Consider the following 25,274-nt stretch of genomic DNA (forward strand, 5'->3'; position numbering starts at 1 on the left):
GGTTTCAAAACCGGTTGCCTTTACATGGAAGCGAAAATCGATTACGGAACTGGAAAACCGGCAAGTAGAAGCGGATTCCCATAATCGATTTTGAAGTGTTTTCATGACCACTAGAAGCGGTATTGGAAAATCGGTTTAGGAAATGCGGTTTTGGGAGCGTTGTGTAAGCGATGTGACTGTGTGATTCGGATGTCGGAGCGTCTTTCGGTTCGGAAGGAAATGAAAAAGGCAGGAAAGAATAAAAAGAAATAGCGCAGTCATAAATCGGGTGTACACCACAGGATACTGCCTGAACGGCTGCAGTTGCAAATAAAATGTGATTTCTTTAAACTTTAGATTACGATCGGATCGATTAGTACACCCGCAAACGACGCAAGCTGGGATGCAGTGAATCTATGGGCCATGCAAGATGGCGGAAGTCGGCTTGAAGTTTGTGATGCAATGACAACTCACTTCTTTTTTTGTGCCTCCATGGGATGTTTTCACGACAGCGCTAAGGACGGTATTACACTATCATATTTCTTTGTTGAAGCTGATCTCTTATACAGAGTGTTACAAAAAGGTACGGCCAAGCTTTCAGGAAACATTCCTCACACACAAAGAAAGAAAATATGTTATGTGGACATGTGTCCGCAAAAGCTTACTTTTCACGTTAGAGCTCATTTTATTACTTCTTTTCAAATCACATTAATCATGGAATGGAAACACACAGCAACAGAACGTGACTTCAAACACTTTGGTACAGGAAATGATCAAAATGTCCTCCGTTAGCGAGGTTACAAATGAAAGTCAAGAGGGTTGAGGTCAGGAGAGCGTGGAGGCCACGGAATTGGTCCGCCTCTACCAATCCGTCGGTCACCGAATCTGTTGGTGAGAAGCGTACGAACACTTAGACTGAAATGTGCAGGAGCTCCATCGCGCATGAACCACATGTTGTCGTACTTGTAAAGGCACATGTTCTAGCAGCACAGGTAGAGTATCGCGTATGAAATCATGATAACGTGCTCCATTGAGCGTAGGTTGGACGAAACTAAAATGAGCTCTAACATGGAAATTAAGCGTTTCCGGACACATGTCCACATAACATCTTTTCTTTATTTGTGTGTGAGGAATGTTTCCTGTAAGTTTGTCCGTACCTTTTTGTAACACCCCGTATATTTGTCAAACAAATTTGATAGTGTAATAGGGAACTTCGTCAAATCTCGCCTTTCGTCAAAGAAACATGATCAAATCTAGAGCCTCGCTGTATATTTGATCATAAGTCGTTCATCTGTTCAGTGAAATCTAACCGCTTGATGCGCTGGCGTCGCTACAGCTGTTTGACGTGTCTGCGGTGTTTGTAAATATGGTGTCAAAGTTCAGCTGGCGTGTTCCTTCGACTCTTTATCACTTTGCCGTACACACGTCTCGTACAAGTTTATTCTCTTGGCGCCTGCAGCGCTAATTCGGATTACTTACCTTGTCGCCGGTCGCTTGTCAGCTTTCCGTTGATGACAAGCTTCAAACACATTGAATTTTGTGGGCTTTAATTTTTCCGGAAATCCTCTATTTTGCCGTATTGTTCCACAAACACGAATTTTCTTTTTGGGTAACTTCTCTGCAAGTTCTACACTGCTATAATAATTATCCATGTATAGGTGATGCCACTTTCCATAAGAAGGTGTCAATAGTTCCATCATTGTGTTTGCTAAAGGTTGTCCAGCGCCGGAATATATCTTGAATGAGGAAATGTATCCCGTACTCGAATCACACAGCACTCGTATGGGTACGCCGTATTTGGTAATTTTCGACGGGTTGTAGACTTTAAAATGTAACTGTCCACGCCACGGTATCATTCCTTCATCAATTGAGACGTTTTGACTTAGATTAAAAGTTTCTTTAAACTTTTTGGAAAAATAATCAATTACGAATTGCACTTTGAAAAATCGGTCGTCATTATCCGGTTTATTGTTGTTGTCGGGAAAATGTAAAAGTATGTCTGAATCAGGTGAGGGATATCGTTTTGCGAAATATCGGTATTTCTATCAACGCATTCGTTGACCAGTAATCATCGATCCTTGCTTTTTTATTATTCCCATAAGGATAGCAAGCCCAAACCATTTTCTAAGTGCGGGTCCCGTAACGTCGACAAATTTGGCATTATTATCCAGTTTCTTTTATTGCAATTTTGACTGTAATAGTTGTTGGTTTCGTTGCTAATATATTCAAAAGATCGTTCCCATACATAATTCTACGATATCCACGACGCTCTGTGTATCTTTGGGAAATTTGTGTGGACCCGGAGATCTTCAAATTTATTATTGGTCCTCAGTAAATCATAGTCTGTCTTCTTCGTCTGATTCATCCGAATCAGCTGGCAACCATAGCGTTCGCCAATTCTTCTTGGACGTATTTTAGCATCTTCCGACGATTCTGCTTCACTTTCGTTTTTTGATATCCAATGTTTCTTCCCAATCGGACAAATCCTCCGGAACGTCAGACAAGAAGTCTGCTCATTCATCGTAAATAATCGTATCGTCTGTTTCGTCTGTTACGATGAAAGTGCACAAGTACTTACAAAAACAAAAAACTTGTTGTGTGTAACTTGTTGTAGGCCGGCCGCTGTGGCCGAGCGTTTCTAGGCGCTTCAGTCCGGAACCGCGCTGCTGCTACGCCCGCAGGTTCGAATCCTTCCTCGGGCATGGATGTGTGTGATGTCAAATGGTTCAAATGTCTCTGAGCACTATGGGACTTAACTTCTGAGGTCATCAGTCCACTAGAACTTAGAACTACTTAAGCCTAACTAACCTAAGAACATCACACACATCCATGCCCGAGGCAGGATTCGAACCTGCGACCGTTGCGGTCGCGCGGTTCCAGACTGTAGCGCCTAGAAACGCTCGGCCACTCCGGCCGGCTGTGTGATCTCCTTAGGTTAGTTAGGTTTAAGTAGTTCTAAGTTCTAGGGGACTGATAACCTCAGATGTTAAGTCCCATAGTGCTTAGAGCCATTTGAACCATGTGGACTTACTGCAGCTCTCCATGCTACCAACATAATGAAAAGATACTAAAGTGCTATTACCGGCCACTGCACGATACTATGCTCACGACACCACTGTGATGTCGCCGGTCAGCGAAGTGTTAATAACGTTGCTTCGACTGGCAGGGAGCACAATGAATGCTGTTAGTCGTGTGCTGGTGGGCTGGTGGGATATGCTGCAGCGACTTCATAGCCGCAAACACAGCTACAGCCGCCCACCTCTACATCTGGAAACATTCAGGAAGCTTTTCAGGAAGTCTGAATAGAGAATGTGGCCACACTCTCAAATAAAAAAAAGCCTAACCTTTCCATTCTACTTTGTCTATTTTTGAAATCTGGATGCCACAAGTTAGAGTGCCTCATCTGTTTCGTGCTTTTTATTACTTCTGTACTCGTTGGAATGTTGTTGTTGTGGTTGTTGTTGTTGTCTTCTGTCCAGAGACTGTGTTTATGCAGCTCTCCATGCTACTCAGTCCATCTCCCAGTACCTACTGCATCCTACATCCTTCTGAATCTGTTTAGTGTATTCATCTCTTCGTCTCCCTCTGCGATTTTTACCCTCCATGCTGCCCTCCAGTACTAAATTGGTGATCCCTTGATGCCTCAGAACATGTCCTACCAACCGATCCCTTCTTCTAGTAAAGTTGTGCAACAAATTTCTCTTCTCTCCAGTTCTATTCAATAACTCCTCATTAGTTACGTGATCTACCCATCTAATCAGCATTCTTCTGTAGCACCACATTTCGAAAGCTTCTATTCTCTTCTTGTCCAAACTATTTATCGTCCATGTTTCACTTCCATACATGGCTACACTCCATACAAATACTTTCAGAAACGACTTCCTGGCACTTACATCTATACTCGATGTTAATAAATTTCTCTTCCTCAGAAACGCTTTCCTTCCCATTGCCAGTCTACATTTTATATCCTCTCTAGTTCGACCATCATCAGTTATTTTGCTCCCCAAATAGCAAAACTCCTTTACTACTTTAAGTGTCTCATTTCCTAATCTAATTCCCTCAGCATCACCCGACTTAATTCGATTACATTCCATTATCCTTGTTTTGCTTTTGTCGATGTTCCTCCTTTCAAGACACTATCCATTCCGTTTAACTGCTTTTCCAAGACCTTTACTGTCTCTGACACAATTACAATGTCATCGGCGAACCTCCATGTTTTTACTTCTTCTCCATTGATTTTAATTCCTACTCCAAATTTTTCTTCTGTTTCTTTTGCAGCTTGCTCAATATACAGATTGAATAACATCGGGGAGAGGCTACAACCCTGTCTCACTCCCTTCCCAAAAACTGCTTCCCTTTCATGCCCCTCGACTCTTGTAACTGCCATCTGGTTTCTGTACAAATTGTAAATAGCCTTTCTCTCCCTGTATTTTACCCCTGCCACATTCAGGATTTGAAAGAGAATATTCCTGTCAACGTTGTCAATAGCTTTTTCTAAGTCTGCAAATGCTAGAAACGTAGGTTTGCTTTTCCTTAAATTTTCTTTTAAGATTAGTCGTAGGGTCAGTATTGCTTCGTGTTCCGTCAGTATTGCTTCACGTGTTCCAACATTTCTATGGAATACAAACTGATCTTCGCCGAGGTCGGCTTCTACCAGTTTCTCCATTCGTCTGTAAAGAATTCGTGTTAGTATTTTGCAGCAGTGGCTTATTAAACTGATAGTTCGCTAATTTTCACATCTGTCAACATCTGCTTTCTTTGGGATTGGAATTACTATATTCTTCTTGAAGTCTGAGGGTATTTCGCCTGTCTCATACATCTTGCTCACCAGATGGTAGAGTTTTGTTAGGCCTGTCTCTCCCAAGCGTATCAGTAGTTCTAATGGAATATTGTCTACTCTCGGAACCCTGTTTCGACTCAGGTCTTTCAGTGCTCTGTCAAACTCTTCACGCAGTATCATATCTCCTATTTCATCTTCATTTACATTCTCTTCTATTTGTATAATATTGTCCTCAAGAACATTGCCCTCGTGCAAACCCTCTATATACTCCTTCCACCTTTGTGCTTTCCCTTCTTTGCTTAGAACAGGGTTTCCATCTGAGCTCTTGATATTCATGCAAGTGGTTCTCTTTTCTCCAAAGGTCTCTTTAATTTTCCTGTAGGCAGTGTCTGTCTTACCCGTAGTCGTATGTGCCTGTACATACGTACATTTGTCCTCTAGCCTTCCCTGCTTAGCCATTTTGCACCTCCTGTCGATCTCATTTTTGAGACATTTGTATTCCTTTTTGCCTGCTCCTTGGAATATTAATTCTATTAATTAAAAATTAGTCATACATGAAATAGTTCTTTTCCCCGTATAGTGTCCTGAAGATTTATTTACCTTCAGATATTCCTCTTTCAGTGTCTTATAAATCGCTTCACATGTTCCTGGAATTACTTTGGTTAATGTGCTCTGTGATATTAGATTGCTGTATTGTAAACTAGAGCAGCTGTCCCCTGCATCAAGAAATCACAGTGTCAGTGAGCCTGTCTTCTGCACATGTTGCATTTCTGAAGTATTCTTAGAAATAATGAAATGTACTCTCATCCATTCATAAGTAATTATTTAAGAGTTGACGTCTTCTCGCAACAAATTTTGCTGAATACTTTTATCATCTCGATGTAAAACTCACGGCTTCACTCAAGTATGTTTCATTTTTCTCTGCCATTCTCTTCCAAATGCAATTGTCATACAAGCAACTGCAGCGAATAGCCGGCCGCTGTGGCCGAGCGGTTCTAGGCGCTTCAGTCCGGAACCGCGCTGCTGCTACGGTCGCAGGTTCGAATCCCATCGTGCTTAGAGCCATTTTTGCTGCGACTAACGAGAAGTTGTTGTCTTGCGCCATTTTGAACTTTGACAGAAAACATGGCGACAATGTAATTTGCCCCATTTGCGCCACGTCAGAGATCTTAGTCAAAAAAATTTGACAAATGTTTGACCATATTTCTTTGTCAAACTAATATGACAATGTAATATCGGCCTAAGCACGGTACAGTTTGTTAGGGGAAATTGCGTTGGGGAATCCACTGTCGGTTGGTAACAAATCGACTGCCCGACAAAAAAAGTTGATCGGTCGGTCGTTTGCCCAAAGAGCTTAAATACGGTCCACTTTCTCGGTCTGTGTGTGTGTGTGTGTGTGTGTGTGTGTGTGTGTGTGTGTGCGCCGTCTTTAATCTATAGCAGGCCCTGGGCACATTAGGGGATGGCACCTTTATGACCCTGACAGAGCACTGTTTTGTCAAAATAGAAAGTAGATAAGCGAGGCTCTAGATATATTGTTATTTCTTTACAGTCACATTAAACCAATAGATATATAATATAATCCACAAAATTAACTCTTCTTGCATTCACGGGTTAGTGCTTAATAATCTATGTTGATTGGAGAGGTATCCTTCTAGATTTGAGATGGGCAACATCGCTAATCACTTCTTCAAAATCTATATTTTTAGAGCATAATTCGTTCTTTGGACATCAGTGTTGAACTGGTTAATCTCTCTTCAAGGATTATACTTCTTAATTCAGTTTTTATTCTTTTCAGTTTGGAGAATCAGAGTTCCGTACTGCGGTTGTTTACCATCATGATTATTCTCAACGAGATTTCTACATTTGGAAATGTCTCCAATTTTGTTTTCGTTCCATAGGTGATATATTTCCAATATACTACACTACTGGCCATTAAAATTGCTACACCAAGAAGAAATGCAGATGATAAACGGGTATTCATTGGATAAATACACTCCTGGAAATGGAAAAAAGAACACATTGACACCGGTGTGTCAGACCCACCATACTTGCTCCGGACACTGCGAGAGGGCTGTACAAGCAATGATCACACGCACGGCACAGCGGACACACCAGGAACCGCGGTGTTGGCCGTCGAATGGCGCTAGCTGCGCAGCATTTGTGCACCGCCGCCGTCAGTGTCAGCCAGTTTGCCGTGGCATACGGAGCTCCATCGCAGTCTTTAACACTGGTAGCATTCCGCGACAGCGTGGACGTGAACCGTATGTGCAGTTGACGGACTTTGAGCGAGGGCGTATAGTGGGCATGCGGGAGGCCGGGTGGACGTACCGCCGAATTGCTCAACACGTGGGGCGTGAGGTCTCCACAGTACATCGGTGTTGTCGCCAGTGGTCGGCGGAAGGTGCACGTGCCCGTCGACCTGGGACCGGACCGCAGCGACGTACGGATGCACGCCACGACCGTAGGATCCTACGCAGTGCCGTAGGGGACCGCACCGCCTCTTCCCAGCAAATTAGGGACACTGTTGCTCCTGGGGTATCGGCGAGGACCATTCGCAACCGTCTCCATGAAGCTGGGCTACGGTCCCGCACACCGTTAGGCCGTCTTCCGCTCACGCCCCAACATCGTGCAGCCCGCCTCCAGTGGTGTCGCGACAGGCGTGAATGGAGGGACGAATGGAGACGTGTCGTCTTTAGCGATGAGAGTCGCTTCTGCCTTGGTGCCAATGATGGTCGTATGCGTGTTTGGCGCCGTGCATGTGAGCGCCACAATCAGGACTGCATACGACCGAGGCACACAGGGCCAACACCCGGCATCATGGTGTGGGGAGCGATCTCCTACACTGGCCGTACACCACTGGTGATCGTCGAGGGGACACTGAATAGTGCACGGTACATCCAAACCGTCATCGAACCCATCGTTCTACCATTCCTAGACCGGCAAGGGAACTTGCTGTTCCAACAGGACAATGCACGTCCGCATGTATCCCGTGCCACCCAACGTGCTCTAGAAGGTGTAAGTCAACTACCCTGGCCAGCAAGATCTCCGGATCTGTCCCCCATTGAGCATGTTTGGGACTGGATGAAGCGCCGTCTCACGCGGTCTGCACGTCCAGCACGAACGCTGGTCCAACTGAGGCGCCAGGTGGAAATGGCATGGCAAGCCGTTCCACAGGACTACATCCAGCATCTCTACGATCGTCTCCATGGGAGAATAGCAGCCTGCATTGCTGCGAAAGGTGGATATACACTGTACTAGTGCCGACATTGTGCATGCTCTGTTGCCTGTGTCTATGTGCCTGTGGTTCTGTCAGTGTGATCATGTGATGTATCTGACCCCAGGAATGTGTCAATAAAGTTTCCCCTTCCTGGGACAATGAATTCACGGTGTTCTTATTTCAATTTCCAGGAGTGTATATTATACTAGAACTGACAAGTGATTACGTTTTCACGCAATTTGGGTGCATAGGTCCTGAGAAATCAGTACCCAGAACAACCACCTCTGGCCGTAATAACGGCCTCGATAGGCCTGGGCATTGAGTCAGAGCTTGGATGGCTTGTACAGGTACAGCTGCCCATGCAGCTTCAACACGATACCACAGTTCATCGAGAGTAGTGACTGGCGTATTGTGACGACCCAGTTGCTCGGCCACCAATGACCAGACGTTTTCAATTGGTGAGAGATCTGGAGAATGTGCTGGCCAGGGCAGCAGTCGAACTTTTCTGTTCGAATGAAGGGTAGAGCCACGGGTCGTAACACGTCTGAAATGTAACGTCCACTGTTCAGAGTGCCGTCAATGCGAACAAGAGGTGACCGAGACGTGTAACCAATGGCACCCCATACCATCACGCCGGGTGATACGCCACTATGGCGATGACGAATACACGATTCCAATGTGCGTTCACCGCGATGTCGCCAAACACGGATGCGACCATCATGATGCTGTAAACCCAACCTGGATTCATCCGAAAAAAATGACTTTTTGCCATTCGTCCACCCAGGTTCGTCGTCGAGTACACCATCGCAGGCGCTCCCGTCTGTGATGCGGCGTCAAGGGTAACCGCAGCCACGGTCTCCGAGCTGATAGTCCGCGCTGCTGCAAACGTCGTGGAACTGTTCGTGGAGATGGTTGTTGTCTTGCAAACGTCCACATCTGTTGACTCAGGGACCGAGACGTGGCTGCACGACCCGTTACAGCCGTGCGGATAAGATGCCTGTCATCTCGACTGCTAGTGATGCGAGACTGTTGGGATCCAGCATAGTCATAGTGACGTAACGCTAAGTCATTGTGACGTAAATAAACCTAAATCGACTTCATGAGTACGTGAATCGATCTTTGCAATTCTACCACAGATGTTGCACGGTAACGTGAAAGCTAAATGTGATTTGTTCAGCCCAGTTGAATTACTTATGAAGCTGGAATCCCAACAGTTTTGGATGTTATTGTGTGTTTCTTGATCATAATGAATGTCTGAAGGAAGGAACCATAACGTAAGAAAAAAAGAAACACTTGCAGTAATTTTTTTTTTAAATCCGTGAATCGTCCAGAAATCATGTAGAAGAAATGTGAAATAATTAATTATTAAGTTGTAATCCAAAGAATTCTGAATGTTATTGGGTATTTCATGAATATAACAAAAGTCAAAAAAGCTTGTAGTAATTATTGAAAAATCCCATGAATCGTGAATGATTGTGTCGACAGAAACCTGAAATAATTAATTATTAAGCTCTAATCCCAAGAATGTGGGATGTTATTGTGTCTTACATGAATATAGCGTATATCTGAACGAAGGAAACATAACCACAACGAAAGTCAAAAAAAGCGAGTAGCCATTAAATAAAATGCGATTAATTCTGCATAAATCATGTGGACAGACACGTGAAATAAGGAGAAATTAAAGTGTTTCATATTTTATGTAAGCCAATGGATTGTACTTAACTCTTCTGGGCAGAAACGTTAAACCGAGAAATTGATGTGGTTCCAAAGATAATTCGGAATGTTGCTGGAGTTTTAATTTTGCTTTCATTCTTTATACGCTGTATACTATGAAAAAACAATATTTCGTCTATAATTGTTGCATTTTAATATGTAGGCAGTATCAACTATAAAAAAATAAGTCTCCTGGTAGTTGCCAAATGGAACACTGGCTGTCACAATGGGTGAGCTACTTGACAAAATAGCCACAACAACCCACAGTTTTAGCAGCACGAAGCGATGTTTCATATGCGATGGTGGAATACTGTGTTTGTTTATTCTCTCATTAGACATGGTATTAATTCTGGGGGTGTTTGGCGTGATTACTATAGCTATTTCCATATTGCCTAAGAGTCATACAAATAGTAGCTTAAATGGCAACAGAACTCACTGCTTTTGGTTGCTTACAATTCTGGTAACTGTGACTTGCGTGTCATTGTTTTTTCACAGTATACAACATCTGAAGAAAAACAATGACATGTGTTATAACAGGTCAGTACATTATAATAATCAGCAATAACTTATTTCTGAACAGCAAACGTGTCTGTGCTGATCTACAGCATGAAGGCAAAATTAAAATTCCAGCAACATTCGGAATTGTCTTTGGAACCACATTAATTTCTCAGCTTAACGTTTCTGTCCAGAAGAATTATGTACAATCCATTGGCGTTTATAAAAATGCGAAACTAATTTCTCTCTATTTCACGTTTCTATCCACATGATTTATGCACAATTAATTGGATTTTTTTTAAAAAAAGGACTAGACGCTATTTTTTACTTTTTTATTGATTTTGTTCCTTCATTCAGACATTCATTACATCAAGAAACACACAATAACATAGAAAACTATTGAGATTACAGCTTAATAAGTAATTCAACTGGGATGAGCTTACCACACAACTGCTGTCACTTCGTTTGTACACGCGTATTTTAATTTAGCTTTCACGATACCGTGCAACCGCTGTGGTACAAGTGCAAAGTTCGATATACGTACGCATGAAGGCGATTTAGGTTTATTTACGCCATGATGACGTAGCGTTACGTCACTATGACGTAAAGCTCTCCTCAGCTCGCGTGAGATGAATGCTACCCGACCGACGCGAGCAGCGATGTCGCGATACGATAAACCGCAATCGCGATAGGCTACAATCCGATGTTTATCAAAGTCGGAAACGTGATGGTACGCATTTCTCCTCCTCACACGAGGCATCACAACAACGTTTCACCAGGCAACGCCGGTCAACTGCTGCTTGTTATGAGAAATCGGTTGGAAACGTTCCTCATGTCAGCTCGTTGTATGTGTCGCCAACGGCGCCAGCGTTCTGTGAATGCTCTGAAAAGCTAATCATTCGTATATCACAGCATCTTCTTACTGTGGGTTAAATTTCGCGTCTGTAGCACGTCATCTTCGTGGTGTAGCAATTTTACTATGAGCGGTTGTCAAATATTCTGTTAAATGCAGACATTCCGTTTCCAACTCTGGCTCATTAACATCCTCATAATAAATTTCAGCAAATTCTTTGCGACTCTATCTCAGACCTTCGGAATTCAGAGTTTTCAAGCGAAAAAGTAAACTAAAACGTCGACTGATGTTCTCATACGAACTTAATCGCAGTTTTAGATTAACGCTCATGGTGTCAGTTATGGGAAGAAAGGTTTCTACTTTGAATTTCTCTTTTCCATTCACTTGAACTGACGGCGCAGAGCCATTATAAAACTCTGGCGTGAGCTTCTACTTTTTGTTCTTCCAGGTAGGTCCTTGTAATCAGATTCCTGGTTTCTATCTTTGGGGGACGGTTCGAAGTCATCAAATTTATCCGTGACGTTAATGATAAAATCATCAAGTGAAGCGAGCAAATTAGTCCCACGGTGCGGTGTTTCTATTTCTTTCTGAAGATATTTACTTCTTTTGTCTATTCTTTCCAATATAGAGCTCCAAATTTCCGTTAGTAAATTGTAGCTTTTCCATCATTCTGGACAGACTAAGGGCTTCGTCTCATGCCTGTTCTGTATTTTCTGCGATAGACGTTAAAGTTTCTATAATTTATGACATTCATGCAAGGCGCTTACTGCATTAGCTCGAGCTGACAATCTGGTTTGTCAAATCCTTTTAACAACATTTTTTTGAACCTACATGTTATGTGAATATATTCCATCGATGGGTAAAGCTCGACAAACAGCTGTACACTTTCTGAACCATTTCAAAAAACTTCGTTACTCTGTTACACACCCAGCAGCTTGGACACCTACCAAGTTTAGTGAATGTCTCGCACATGTTACAAATGTGGCAAATTCACATTAATCTTTGATTGTTGCTTGTAGACCAGTATACTTCCCCGACATATTTGAAGCATTGTTGTAACTTTGTCCTCTGCAATCTTTTATGCAAATATGATTCTATACAAAATTCAAGATGGTGTCCGCTAAATACTCAGGCTTATAGTGTTTAATAGGTATGAATTTCAGGAACCTTTCAACAGGAATAGTTTATTTTTAAGTATCGAATTATAAAAGTTAGCTGGTCAACATGAGGCAGATCAGGCGTACTGTTAATGGTAATGGAAAAATATGTTGCTAATGTAACTTCATTTATTATTTTGTTTAGGACTTGTTTTCACCTTACGTCAATAAATTCACTACAGGTATTCGCTGATAAATAAGAAGTGTTACTTTTTCCAGGATTCCCAAGTGTTTGTAAGTGTTCTGTTAGAAATGGGTCGAATTCACTCAGTAATTCCAAGCATCGCAAATTTCCATTGTTGGGAGATCCTGGGATTTCATTGTCACCGCGAAATCGAAGACCTCTCGATGTCAAAAATTTTACAACAGCTAAGCGGAATGTCAGATCCCTTAATCGGGCAGGTAGGTTAGAAAATTTAAAAAGGGAAATGGATAGGTTAAAGTTATAGTGGGAATTAGTGAAGTTCGGTGGCAGGAGGAACAAGACCTTTGGTGAGGCGAATACAGGGTTATAAATACAAATAGGGGTAATGCAGGAGTAGGTTTAATAATGAATAAAAAATGGGAGTGCAGGTAAGCTGTTACAAACAGCATAGTGAACGCATTATTGTGGCCAAGATAGATACGAAGCCCACGCCTACTACAGTAGTACAAGTTTATATGCCAACTAGCTCTGCAGATGACGAAGAAATTGAAGAAATGTATGATGAAATAAAAGAAATTATTCAGATAGTGAAGGGAGACGAAAATTTAATAGTCATGGGTGACTGGAATTCGGTAGTAGCAAAAGGGAGAGAAGGAAACGTAGTAGATGAATATGGATTGGGCGTGAGAAATGAAAGAGGAAGCCGCCTCGTAGAATTTTGCGCAGAGCACAACTTAGTCATAGCTAACACTTGGTTCAAGAATCATAAAAGAAGGTTGTATACATGGAAGAAGCCTGGAGATACTGACAGGTTTCAGATAGATTATATAATAAGAAGTCAGATTTAGGACATTTCCAGGGGCAGATGTGGACTCCGACCACAATCTATTGGTTATGAACTGTAGGTTAAAACTGAAGAAACTGCAAAAAGGTGGCAATTTAAGGAGATGGGACCTGAATAAACTGATTAACCAGAGGTTGTACAGTGTTTCAGGGAGAGCATAAGGGAACAATTGACAGGAATGGGGGAAAGAAATACAGTAGAAGAAGAATGGGTAGCTTTGAGAGATGAAATAGTGAATGCAGCAGAGGATCAAGTAGGTAAAAAGACGAGGGCTAGTAGAAATCCGTGGGTAACAGAAGAAATATTGAATTTAATTGATGAAAGGAGAAAATATAAAAATGCAGTAAATGAAGCAGGCAAAAAGGAATACAAACGTCTCAAAAATAAGATCGACAGGAAGTGCAAAATGGCTAAGCAGGCATGGCTAGAGGACAAATGTAAGGATGTAGAGGCTTATCTCACTTGGGGTAAGATAGATACTGCCTACAGGAAAGTTAGAGAGACCTTTGGAGAAAAGAGAACCACTTGTATGAATATCAAGAGCTCAGATGGCAACCCAGTTCTAAGCAAAGAAGGAAAAGCAGAAAGGTGGAAGGAGTATATAGAGGGTCTATACAAGGGCGATGTACTTGGGGCCAATATTATGGAAATGGAGGAGGATGTAGATGAAGATGAAATGGGAGATATGATACTGCGTGAAGAGTTTGACAGAGCACTGCAAGACCAGAGTCGAAACAATGCCCCGGAAGTAGAGAACATTCCATTAGAACTACTGACAGCCTTGGGAGAGCCAGTGCTGACAAAACTCTACTCTCTGGTGAGCAAGATGTATGAGACAGGCGAAATACCCTCAGACTTCAAGAAGAATATAATAATTCCAATCCCAAAGAAAGCAGGTGTTGACAGATGTGAAAATTACCCAACTATCAGTTTAATAAGTCACGACTGCAAAATACCAACGCGAATTCTTTACAGACGAATGGAAAAACTGATAGAAACCGACCTCGGGGAAGACCAGTAGAAATATTGGAACACATGAGGCAATACTTACCCTACGACGTATCTTAGAAGATAAAGGAAAGGCAAACCTACGTTTCTAGCATTTGTAGACTTAGAGAAAGCTTTTGACAATGTTGACTGGAATACACTTTCTCAAATTCTGAAGGTGGCAGGGGTAAAATACAGGGAGCGAAAGGCTATTTACAATTTGTACAGAAACCAGATGGCAGTTATGAGTCGAGAGAAATGAAAGGGAAGCAGCGGTTGGGAAGGGAGTGAGACAGGGTTGTAGCCTCTCCCCGATGTTATTCAATCCGTATATTGAGCAAACAGTAAAGGAAACGAAAGAAAAATTCGGAGTAGGAATTAAAATCAATGGAGAAAAAGTAAAAACATGGAGGTTCGCCGATGACATTGTAATTGTGTCAGAGACAGTAAAGGTCTTGGAAAAGCAGTTAAACGGAATGGATAGTGTCTTGAAAGGAGGAACATCGACAAAAGCAAAACGAGGATAATGGAATGTAATCGAATTAAGTCGGGTGATGCTGAGGGAATTAGATTAGGAAATGAGACACTTAAAGTAGTAAAGGAGTTTTGCTATTTGGGGAGCAAAATAACTGATGACGGACGAACTAGAGAGGATATAAAATGTAGACTGGCAATGGGAAGGAAAGCGTTTCTGAGGAAGAGAAATTTGTTAACATCGAGTATAGATGTAAGTGCCAGGAAGTCGTTTCTGAAAGTATTTGTATGGAGTGTAGCCATGTATGGAAGTGAAACATGGACGATAAATAGTTTGGACAAGAAGAGAATACAAGCTTTCGAAATGTGTTGTTACAGAAGAATGTTGAAGATTAGATGGGTAGAGCACGTAACTAATGAGGTGTTGAACAGAGTTGGGGAGAAGAGGAGTTTGTGGCACAACTTGAGAAGAAGAAAGGACCGGTTGGTAGGACATGTTCGGATGCAACAAGGGATCACAAATTTAGCATTGGAGGGCAGCGTGGAGGGTAAAAATCGTAGAGGGAGACCAAGAGATGAATACACTAAGCAGATTCAGTGGGATGTAGGTTGCAGTAGGTACTGGGAGATGAAGAAGCTTGTACAGGAACAACAACTACTACTACTTTTAGAGTGGCCCGAGTCACAACGAGGAGCACAGATTTTGGTCCTGACACAATTTCCATGGAGCATGTATGGTTTTTAACGCCGAACCAGCCGGTTTTCCGTTACACCGTTTATTTTCAACCTACTCCTTAAAATTACTCTAATTTTCTGAAATAACCGGTTTTCGTTTTTTTTATTGCTGTTATTTCCAAAGATAAATCGAACAAAGATTGAAAAATTGTAAGATTTCCTCAGACTTTTGCATTATAGATATCAAGAAACACAGTATCAAAATATTAAATAAAATACGTAAATAAAGGGAAAGTTAGTTCGTCCACGCTACACAGCTTTTCTCGAGGAACCCTCCTAGCGATTCTAAGTTATTGAAACTCTGCTAGAACTCACATCGTAATGTAGGATAATTGTAGGATAATACCACTATTTGAGGACTACGAGTAGTCAGTGCTAAAGTGTGAAAACAGAGGTTGAAGTACCTCTCTTTTTCGTTTTAATTTGTCCGTTTTTAAGGGCTACAAGCAGGGAAAGGCATATTATATAGACACAGGTAGTAGATAAATTACTTTCTACTTTTATCATAAACTGTGGATGAATTGTTAATTTTTAGTTTTCTCCTCATACGATGTCCAGAGTTTGTTGTGGCTTCTCCCGTTCAAAATAGCTCTGAGCACTATGCGACTTAACTTCTGAGGTCATGAGTCGCCTAGAACTTAGAACTAATTAAACCTAACCAACCTAAGGACATCACACACATCCATGCCCGAGGTAAGATTCGAACCTGCGACCGTAGCGGTCTCGCGGTTCCAGACTGAAGCGCCTAGAACCGCTCGGCCACTCCGGCTGGTGCTTCTCCCGTTTTCAGTCTTTTAAAGCAATTGGAGAATCGTATTTCACTGATAGCCCGCTTCGCTAAATACTTCCAGACTAGGGGTGGTGCCATTCTGCAATACATCTGATGCCCAACGGCGGCAGCGAGGTGCGGCAAGTACCGTCTAATAGGCCATGCCACGTGGTAACAGCCTAATTACTGCATCAGCAACACCCTACAAAGCCTTGTGCCGTGTGTTTGTTGCTCGTTTCTGGCAGCATTGTTGTGTGTGTATTGTGTATTAAACCGGGGACCCAGAAACGACAGAGAGGCTTCGGCCTGCCATAGCCCTCAGTGGTTCACAACGCCACAACACGCCACAGCAGTCCATCCACACCACCGCCGCCCCATTCTGAAACCAGGGTTATTGTGCGGTTCGGCCCGCAGTGGACCCTCCCGGGAACGTCTCATACCAGATGTTTGCGTGGTAGAGTAATTACGGTGTACGTGTATGTGGAGACAGTGTTTGGGCAGCACTCGGCGACATGCTGTAACTGAGGCAGAATAAGGGGAACCAGCCTGCATTCGCCAAGAGAGATGGAAAATCGCCTTCAAAACCATCCACAGGCTGGCCGACACACCGGACCCCGACACTGATCCACCGGGTGGATTCGTGCCGGAGACTGGCAGGCCTTACCGCACGGGAAGCAGCGCGTTAGACCGCGCGGCTACCCGGGCGGGCTTTTTTATAAGAGGTGGAGCCCCCTCCACGCCCACACCGGCATGATGGCCAACACAATAGGTCTACTGCCACCTCTGCATAAGGGTTAGTATTCAGTAAAGTGAGGTGTCGCAGGATGTGGGTACTGCGATGTTTGCGTACGTCAGGTTAGGGCAGGGGCTGGCAAACGTTGCACGTGGCTCGTGAGCGCACAGCGCTGCACGTGTGCTGCTCGCGTGCAGGCGTCAAACGGGGCTGTGGCGACAGCCGGCAGGTTGCGGCAGTGCAGTGCCAGGCTAAGCTGCAGGCGTTGATGCGAAGCGACCACTACGTAGTGAACGTTGTATTTCAAGAACCGGAAAATGCAGAGTGAGTCAGTGAAACGGAGACGTGGAGATTTGCTATCTTTTAAAAAGGAATGGGAGAATCATTTTTTTCTTTGTGCAAAAAGGTGAAAATTCGAAATGTATATGATGTGGCAGTATTCTCGCTGGTCAGCGGAAGTTTAGTATTGAAGGCCATTATAATAAATTTCACAAGGACGAGTACAATTTATTGTCGGATTCTGAGCGGATGGGGAAATTGACTGAGCTTAAGAAGAGCGACCTGACGATATTAGATGCATCTGTCCTAGTTGCCGTTGTCACGAGAGATCTGCGACTTTCTTTTGTCATGTCTCTCATCTAACTGATTTAACATTTTATGGAGCACTGTTTTCAATTTTTCAGGACGACAACAATAATAGCCCAGCGGTACGTGTAAGCTATAAAATTGTGCTTAATATAGTGAGAGCTGGAAAACCATTTGCTGAATTAATAAGCCTCGGTTAAGAGCAAACATAAGTGATGAAAATTTACGTAACTGTTCGCGTTTGTCTGTATGTAGAAATTTTGTTCCACATATTAAACGTCTTGTAAACTCCACCTGTGATAATTAAATAAAACTTATCGTAGTTAATAGGTACTCTTTCGAACCATGATTTATTTCAAGCACTCCTGCTAACCTTATTCCATCATTCAATAAAGCAAGCTAGAAAAGCAAAACGCATTACACAGGAAGGAGTGGACAGAAGGTATGGTGGGGAGGGGAGATAAGCGGGTGGCCAGCTTGCCCCTGTGTGCACACAGAACATCTGTTAACTGCACGCGTGCAAGTTCACTGCACACGTGCGGGATTCCTGCCCGCCCCCGGGTTAGGGTTAACCATTAATACGCGTTCATCTGGAGATAGATTGGTCGAAATCGAACGAAGGATAGCGGTTCGAAGGGCAGAGGAAAAAAAGTGCCAAGGCAAGAGCCAAGGGAAAAAACCTCTGCGATAGTTAGGTCGGGTGGTAAGAGCAGTAGCGGTTGTCTTGTTGCCTGCGATAGGTTGTGCAAGGATAGGCTTTGTTAGTGGTGGGTATCATGCATGTCGATACCTTGACGTTGCGCGTTTGTGCTGCTCGGCGGCTGGCGCTGGGTGCTGGTACAGAGTCCTCGTTCAGCGTCAGCAACAGTTAGGTTTATTATCGATCATGTGTCCGATAGGTCATATACCGGAAGCACAGTGTGAGGGAATGTTGGCGGTTTGTGCGTCAGTGGGCGAGCTCGTCGGTGTCCCTACTGTGGCCTGTTGCCTCTAATAGCAGCCGGTAGTTACCAGTCAGTGTTGCTGACTTGCAGGGGCTTGCCGACGTTTGTCGCTTGTTAGTGTATGTTAGTTTACCATAGGTGGCTATACCCCAGCCAGTAGTGTCTTTGGCCGCTTGTGCTTCCGCCTGTGGTTGTGATATCCGCCGGGCGGGCTGTCAGCATTGTTACTAAAATAGCTCTGATTCCTCTTCCCACTTTCTAGTATATCGGAATATTTCAAGCAATGGAAATTTTGCGAATAAAAGTGACTCCCTTTTCTAACAAAGAAGGTTTATTTAAAAACCAAAAACATTAGCACTGCTGCTATGGCTAGCTGATATTTCTTCATCCAGATGCCAAGTTCGTTTTGTTTGCCGATGATACAAACATTGCAATAAATAGCAAATCAAGTGTAATCTTAGAAAGATCAGCTAATAATATATTTGTGGACATTAATCACTGGTTCCTAGCCAATTCTTCGTCACTAAACTTTGAAAAGACACACTACATGCACTTCAGAACTTGTAAGGGCTGTCCCACGAGTATATGCCTAACATATAATGACAAGCAGATAGAAGAAGTGGACAGTGTTAAATTCTTAGGATTACAGCTTGATAATAAATGCATCTGGGAGGAGCACACCACAGAACTGCTGAAGCGTCTTAACAAATCTCTATCTGCAATGCGAATTGTCAGACATAGGGGATATAAAAATGAAAAAGGTGGCATACTATGCTTACTTTCATTCCATAATGTCACATGGGATTATTTTTTGGGGTAATTCTCAAGCCAAGTTAGTTTTCTGGGCACAAATACGTGCTGTAAGAGTTCCATGTGGTGTGAAGTCGAGAAGCCTATTTAGGGAACTAGGGATACTAACTACTGCTTCTCAACATATTTATTCCTTAATGAAATTTGTCATTAAAATACATCACTTTTTCAAACCAACAGCTCAATTCATGGAATCAGTACTAGAAATACGAATAATCTTCACAAAGATTTAAACTCAGTCTTGTACAAAAAGGTGTGCATTATTCAGGAACACACATTTCCAATAACTTGCCAGCAGCCATAAAAAGTTTAACAACCAATGACATTCAGTTTAAGAGAAACCTAAAGGATTTATTAGTGGCCAACTCCTCCTACTCCATTGATGAATTTCTCAGTAAAACCATCTGATTTGTGTGTGTACCTTCTCCACCATTTCAGTGCAGTAATGTGTTCATTGTAAATAAGTATTATAGTTGCTGTATTACACGTTTATTACGTTATAAATAAATTTAAAAAATTTTATTTTTAAGTCAGTGCATTACTATCTGTAAAATGACTTTCACATAGTGTTTATTAAAAAATGACGATCATTCCACTTGGGACCTGTGGAATGGTACATTAGCTTATTTGTTTTAGTTGTAAATATTTGCCATGTATTGTTTTTCTGACATGTTCTACATGCTAGAGGACCACCTCACTACGGATCAATTGAAATAAAAGTAAATCTAATCTAAAGTCTAATCATCCGTTTATTAGTAAAAGAAGCACGTGTTATCACTGAGACCAGACAGATACCGAAAAATACCTGTTATTCACTACTAAAATACTGGTAACGGTTTTAACTGATCGGTTTTTCCCATCCCTACAAGAGATACTCCAAGTTGGGACGTATATCCAATTATCATACATAAGAGTGTGGTGCGAAAAGTTCTTGGAATTACCACGAGAGGTCAGAGTTAGCGCAACGAGTTGATCACGTGACACTTACCGGGCTGTTGCCTGTACACACGTGCCACGTCAGTGCTCTCGGAAGAGAGCTGTGGCGGTGACGTGGCTCTGTCGTCGTTCCTGCATAGCAGTTTGCGAAAATGAAAAAAAAAACACGATACCAGCAGTGATTAAGTACTTCGTAAAGAAGGGTATGAAAGCAAAGGACATTGATGCCGATTTCCAGAATTCACTGTGCGACTCTGCTCCTTCATATTCAACCGCTGCCAAGTGCACAAATGAATTTAAATTTGGTCGGGAGAGCTCAGATGACGATACGCGCAGTGGTCGGCCAAGATGTGTCACTGCTCCAGAAATCATTGCAACAGTGCACAAAATGGTCACGGAGGATCGCCGATTGAAAGTGCGTGAAATTGCTCACCCTTGCCAGATGTCATCAGAAAGAGTATATCACACTTTAACTGAAGAACTAGAAATGAAAAAATTATCTGCAAGATGAGTGCCGCGACTCTTGACGCTGGATCAAAGACACACGAGAATGGAGATCTCGGAACAATGTTTGGCTCGTTTTAGGAGAACTAATGAGATTTTTCGCCGGTTTGTGACCACGGATGAAACTTGGGTGCACTGCTATACCCCAGAGAGAAAACAACAATCAAAGCAGTGGAAACATGCCGATTCTCCGCCACCAAAGGAAACAAAGATAATTCCTTCGGCGGGAAAGGTCAGGGCATCAGTGTTGTGGCATGTGAAGGGGATTCTGCTTGTAGATTATCTCCCCACTGGGCAAACAATTACTGGAGAATACTCTGCTAATGTCCTGTACAAATCGCAACACAAGATACGCGAAAAAAGGCCAGGTTTATCAAGGAAGAAAGTTATTTTCAACTAAGACAATGCTCGCCCGCACAAATGTGCCATCGCCGTGGCAATACAACACAAACTAAGGTACGAATTGTTGCCACACCCCCCCCTTATTCACCTGATATGGCTCTGTCAGACTTCAATCTCTTCCCAAAACTGAAATTTTTCTTGGTGGATGAAGATTCACTTCAAATGAACCACTGATAGCCGGAGTTGACAACTATTTTGCAGGCCTGGCGGAAACTCATTTTCGAGATGGGATCAAGGCACTGGACCAAGTGCATTAATCTACTAGGAGACTAAATTGAAAAATAAAAAAGTTTCAGTGATGTAAGTACTTTTTTCTATTCTGTTTCGAGAACTTTTCAAATCACCCTCGTATTAAGCAACTGTGAAGCACGGATGGGTTCGCTAGTAAAATATACAATTTGCCAAATCCTGAAAAGACAGACCCCCATACTGGAGAGAGTAAACGCCAGGGGAAAGGAAGAGGTGCAGAAATTCTACGGCCGGCCTCTGTTGCAGATGGTGACTCGGGCTCGGGGCGGTTTGGCGCCACCGTCGCTGCCACTGCCTTTGTGTTGGCGTTGATCTGGCTCTCCACGGCGGTGGAGGAGAGGGAGAAGATCTCGTCTTCCCTGCTCGGGAGGTGGCAAGGACAAAGAGGTATGTAATTAATGAAGACAGGCTATCGATCGTGGAGGTAAGAAAAGACGGCAGCTGGCATTACGTCACGAACTTGAAGCTGATGTCCACCATCTTAAATAGCCCAAGACATTACGTTCACCGCATTCATACTCCCATAGTTGACAGTGGTGACTCTTCCCCGTGACATCAATCCTGACTGTGTCGTATTACCAGAGCATATACGCATTCCGGAACAGAAAAGCGATCGAAATTGCTTGCTGACGCAACACTATGTGATCCAAAGTATCCAGACACTTGGCTGGAAATGACTTCAAAAGTTCGTGGCGCCCTCCACCGCTAATGCTGGAATTCAATATGTTGGGCCCCCCCCCTTGGCCTTGATGACAACTTCCACTCTCGTAGGCAAATGTTAAATAGGCGCTGGAAGGTTTCGTGGGGAATGGCAGCTCATTCTTCAGAATGCTGCACTGAGGAGAGGTATCGATATGCAGGGCAGTCCATTACAGGGATGTTACTGTCGTGTAACCACTCTGCCACAGGCCGTGCATTACGAACAGGTGGTCGATCGTGATGGAAGATCCAATCGCCAATTGCTCTTCAACAGTGAGAAGCAAGAAGGTGCTTAAAACATCAATGTAGGCCTGTGCTGTGAGAGTGCCACGCAAAACAACGTGTGCAAGCCCACTCAATGAAAAACACGACCACACCACAACACCACCGCCTACAACTTTTACTGTTGGCACTACACACGCTGGCAGATGACGTTCACCAGGCATTCGACATACCCACACCCTACCATGGGATCGCCACAATGTTTACGCTCCTTACACCGAGCGAGGTGTCGTTTGGCATTTACCGGTGTGATTTGTGGCTTATGAGCAGTTGCTCCACCATAAAATCCACGTTTTCACACCTCTCGCCGAACTGTCATAGTACTTGCAGTGGCTCCTGGTCCAGTTTGGAATTCCTTTGTTATGGTCTGGATAGATGTCTGCCTATTACACATTACGACCCTCTTCAAATGTCGGCAGTCTCTGTCAGTCAACGGACGAGGCCGACCTGTACGCTTTTGTGCTGTATGTGTCTCTTCACGTTTCCACTTCACCATCACATCGGAAACAGTGGACCTAGGTTTGTTCAGGAGTGTGGAAATCTCGCTTACAGACGATTGACACAAGTGACACCCAATCACCTGACCATGTTTGAAGTTCGTGAGTTCTGTGGAGCTCCCCATCCTGTTCTCTCATGATATTTAAAGACTATTGAGTTTGCTGATATGGAGTACATCTACAGCCATACTCTGCAAGCCACCTGTGTGGCGGAGGGTACCTTGAGTACCTCTATCGGTTCTCCCTTCTATTCCAGTCTCGTATTGTTCATGGAAAGGATTGTCACTATGCTTCTGTGTCGGCTCTAATCTCTGTGATTTTATCCTCATGGTCTCTTCGCGAGATATACGTAGGAGGGAGCAATATACTGCTCGACTCCTCAGTGAAGGTATGTTCTCGAAACTTCAACAAAAGCCCATACAGAGCTACTGAGCGTCTATCCTGCAGGGTCTTCCACTGGAGTTTATCTATCGTCTCCGTAACGCTTTCGCGATTACTAAGTGATCCTGTAACGAAGCGCGCTGTTCTTCGTTGGATCTTTTGTATCTCCTCTATCAACCCTATCTGGTACGGATCCCACACTGCTGAGCAGTATTCAATCACTGGGTGAACAAGTGTACTGTAACCTACTTCCTTTGTTTTCGGATTGCATTTCCTTAGGATTCTTCCAATGAATCTGTCTGGCATCTGCTTTACCGACGATCAACTTTATATGATCATTCCATTTTAAATCACTCCTAACGCGTACTCCCACATAATTTATGGAATTAACTGCTTGCAGTTGCTGACCTGCTACGAGGGCTATCCACAAAGTACATTACGTTTTGGAATTAAAAATAAAGTATTGGAATTTTTTTATTATATGCAGATGAAAGCCACACTTAAATACTACTTTTCTACATAGTTGCCATTTAAGTTAAGGCACTTATCGTAGCGATGGACGAGTTTGGAAATTCCTTCGTCGTAAAATTCGGCCGCCTGCGCCTTCAGCCACATGGTTACCTCTTCTTGAAGCTGTGCGTCGTCATCAAAACGCTGCATAGCCAACCACTTCTTCATTGCTGGGAATAAGTGGAAGTCGCTCGGTGCCAGGTCGGGACTGCACGATGGATGAGGAAACCACTCCCACTTAAAAGATTCGAGAACTTCACGAGTGGCATTTGCCGTGTGGGCCCGGCCGTTGTCGTGAATCGGCAAGATCTTTGAGCCCAACTACCCCTGTGCTTGTTTTGTATTGCTCTTCTGAGGTTGTGCAGAGTTTGGCAATACCTTTGAGAGTTTATTGTAGTGCCTCTTTCCAGGAAATCCACAAAAATCACACCTTTTCTGTCCCAAAAGACAGTCGCCATCACCTTCCTTGCCGAAATTGTCTGCATGCATTTCTTGGGTTTGTGGGGGAATTTGTGTGCCCCCACTGCATTGACTGCAATTTTGTCTTGTTCACATACTTAACCCCTGTTTCGTCACCAGTAACGATGCGATCTAGTAACGAGTCGCCATCTTTCTCGTAAGCGTCCAAAAGCGTTAACGCTGCAGCCATTTGCTGATTTTTGTGAATCTCTGTCAAGATTTTTGGTATCCATCTTGCACAAAACTTGTGGTAACCAAGCTTTTCGGTAATGATTTCGTGCAACAAACTTCGTGAAATTTGTGGAAAACTCATAAGGAGTTCCCCCCCCCCCCCCTTGCGGGTTCGGGGGTAAGAATAGGCCCGCGGTATTCCTGCCTGTCGTAAGAGGCGACTAAAAGGAGTCTCAAACGTTTCGGCCTTCTGTGATGGTCCCCTCTTGGGTTTGACCTTTTTTTTCCAAATTTCCGTTGTTAGTGCGTGCCATTTGGGGAAGGACACCTTACGTGGTGTTTTTTCTATTGGTCCATCATGCTCCACAATCTTTCATGTTACCTATTGTCGTGTGGGGGGGACTACGCCCAACATTTTCTGGGTTGTCTCCTTCTCGCCTTGTGCGCACTCTTCTTCTTAGCGCCTACGACAACTGTGGACCCTTTCAACACCTAAAATCCAGCACGGTAGCCAGTCCGTTGTGGTGGGGTCGTCATGTACCCTCTTGGTGGTAGCCCCCTGACCACGCAGGGATCGCACTACAGATGCCAGAGCTGTTTCCTCCCCATGCATGCCAAGGAGTATGTGCCCATCTTGTCTGGGGCACGGGGACTCCGGGCAATGGGATATTGGCCAGGTACCCGTTGCTTTGGCTGGGTGGCGCCCTTGGGGAGAGCCCTCGTTTGGAGTAGGTGGCATCTGGGCGGATGTGGCGCAATGAAGCGCAATAAATCACACCAAGCTGGTGGTCGCACGGCCACCAGCGTCTCTAAGCGTGGTAGAGTAGACTTTGATGCTGCACAATATGACCCTCAGTCGTTCCCCTCGTTGGCTGCGCCATGGGAGGGACGCCGATCTAGTGCCAAGCGGGAGCCTTACGTACCGCAATACCTTGTCTGCAGCAGGACTGATGGTGACTCC

The 25,274-nt window shown here is 43.7% G+C and overlaps 1 protein-coding gene across 6 annotated transcripts in view; it reads left to right on the plus strand.

The window, feature by feature from the left end:
* The window catches only part of LOC124554016 (speckle-type POZ protein-like), a 125,421-nt gene that overhangs the window by 22,262 nt on the left and 77,885 nt on the right, over positions 1-25,274 (plus strand). For all 6 annotated transcript variants that reach the window (XM_047128042.1, XM_047128044.1, XM_047128043.1 and 3 more), the window contains exon 2: positions 21,561-21,701. In XM_047128042.1, coding sequence (XP_046983998.1) covers positions 21,561-21,701 — 141 coding nt within the window. The remainder of the gene's footprint in view (positions 1-21,560; positions 21,702-25,274) is intronic.

The sequence above is a fragment of the Schistocerca americana genome, chromosome 11 (genome assembly GCF_021461395.2).
Source record: "Schistocerca americana isolate TAMUIC-IGC-003095 chromosome 11, iqSchAmer2.1, whole genome shotgun sequence".
In the NCBI taxonomy this organism is placed as follows: Eukaryota; Metazoa; Arthropoda; class Insecta; order Orthoptera; family Acrididae; genus Schistocerca; species Schistocerca americana.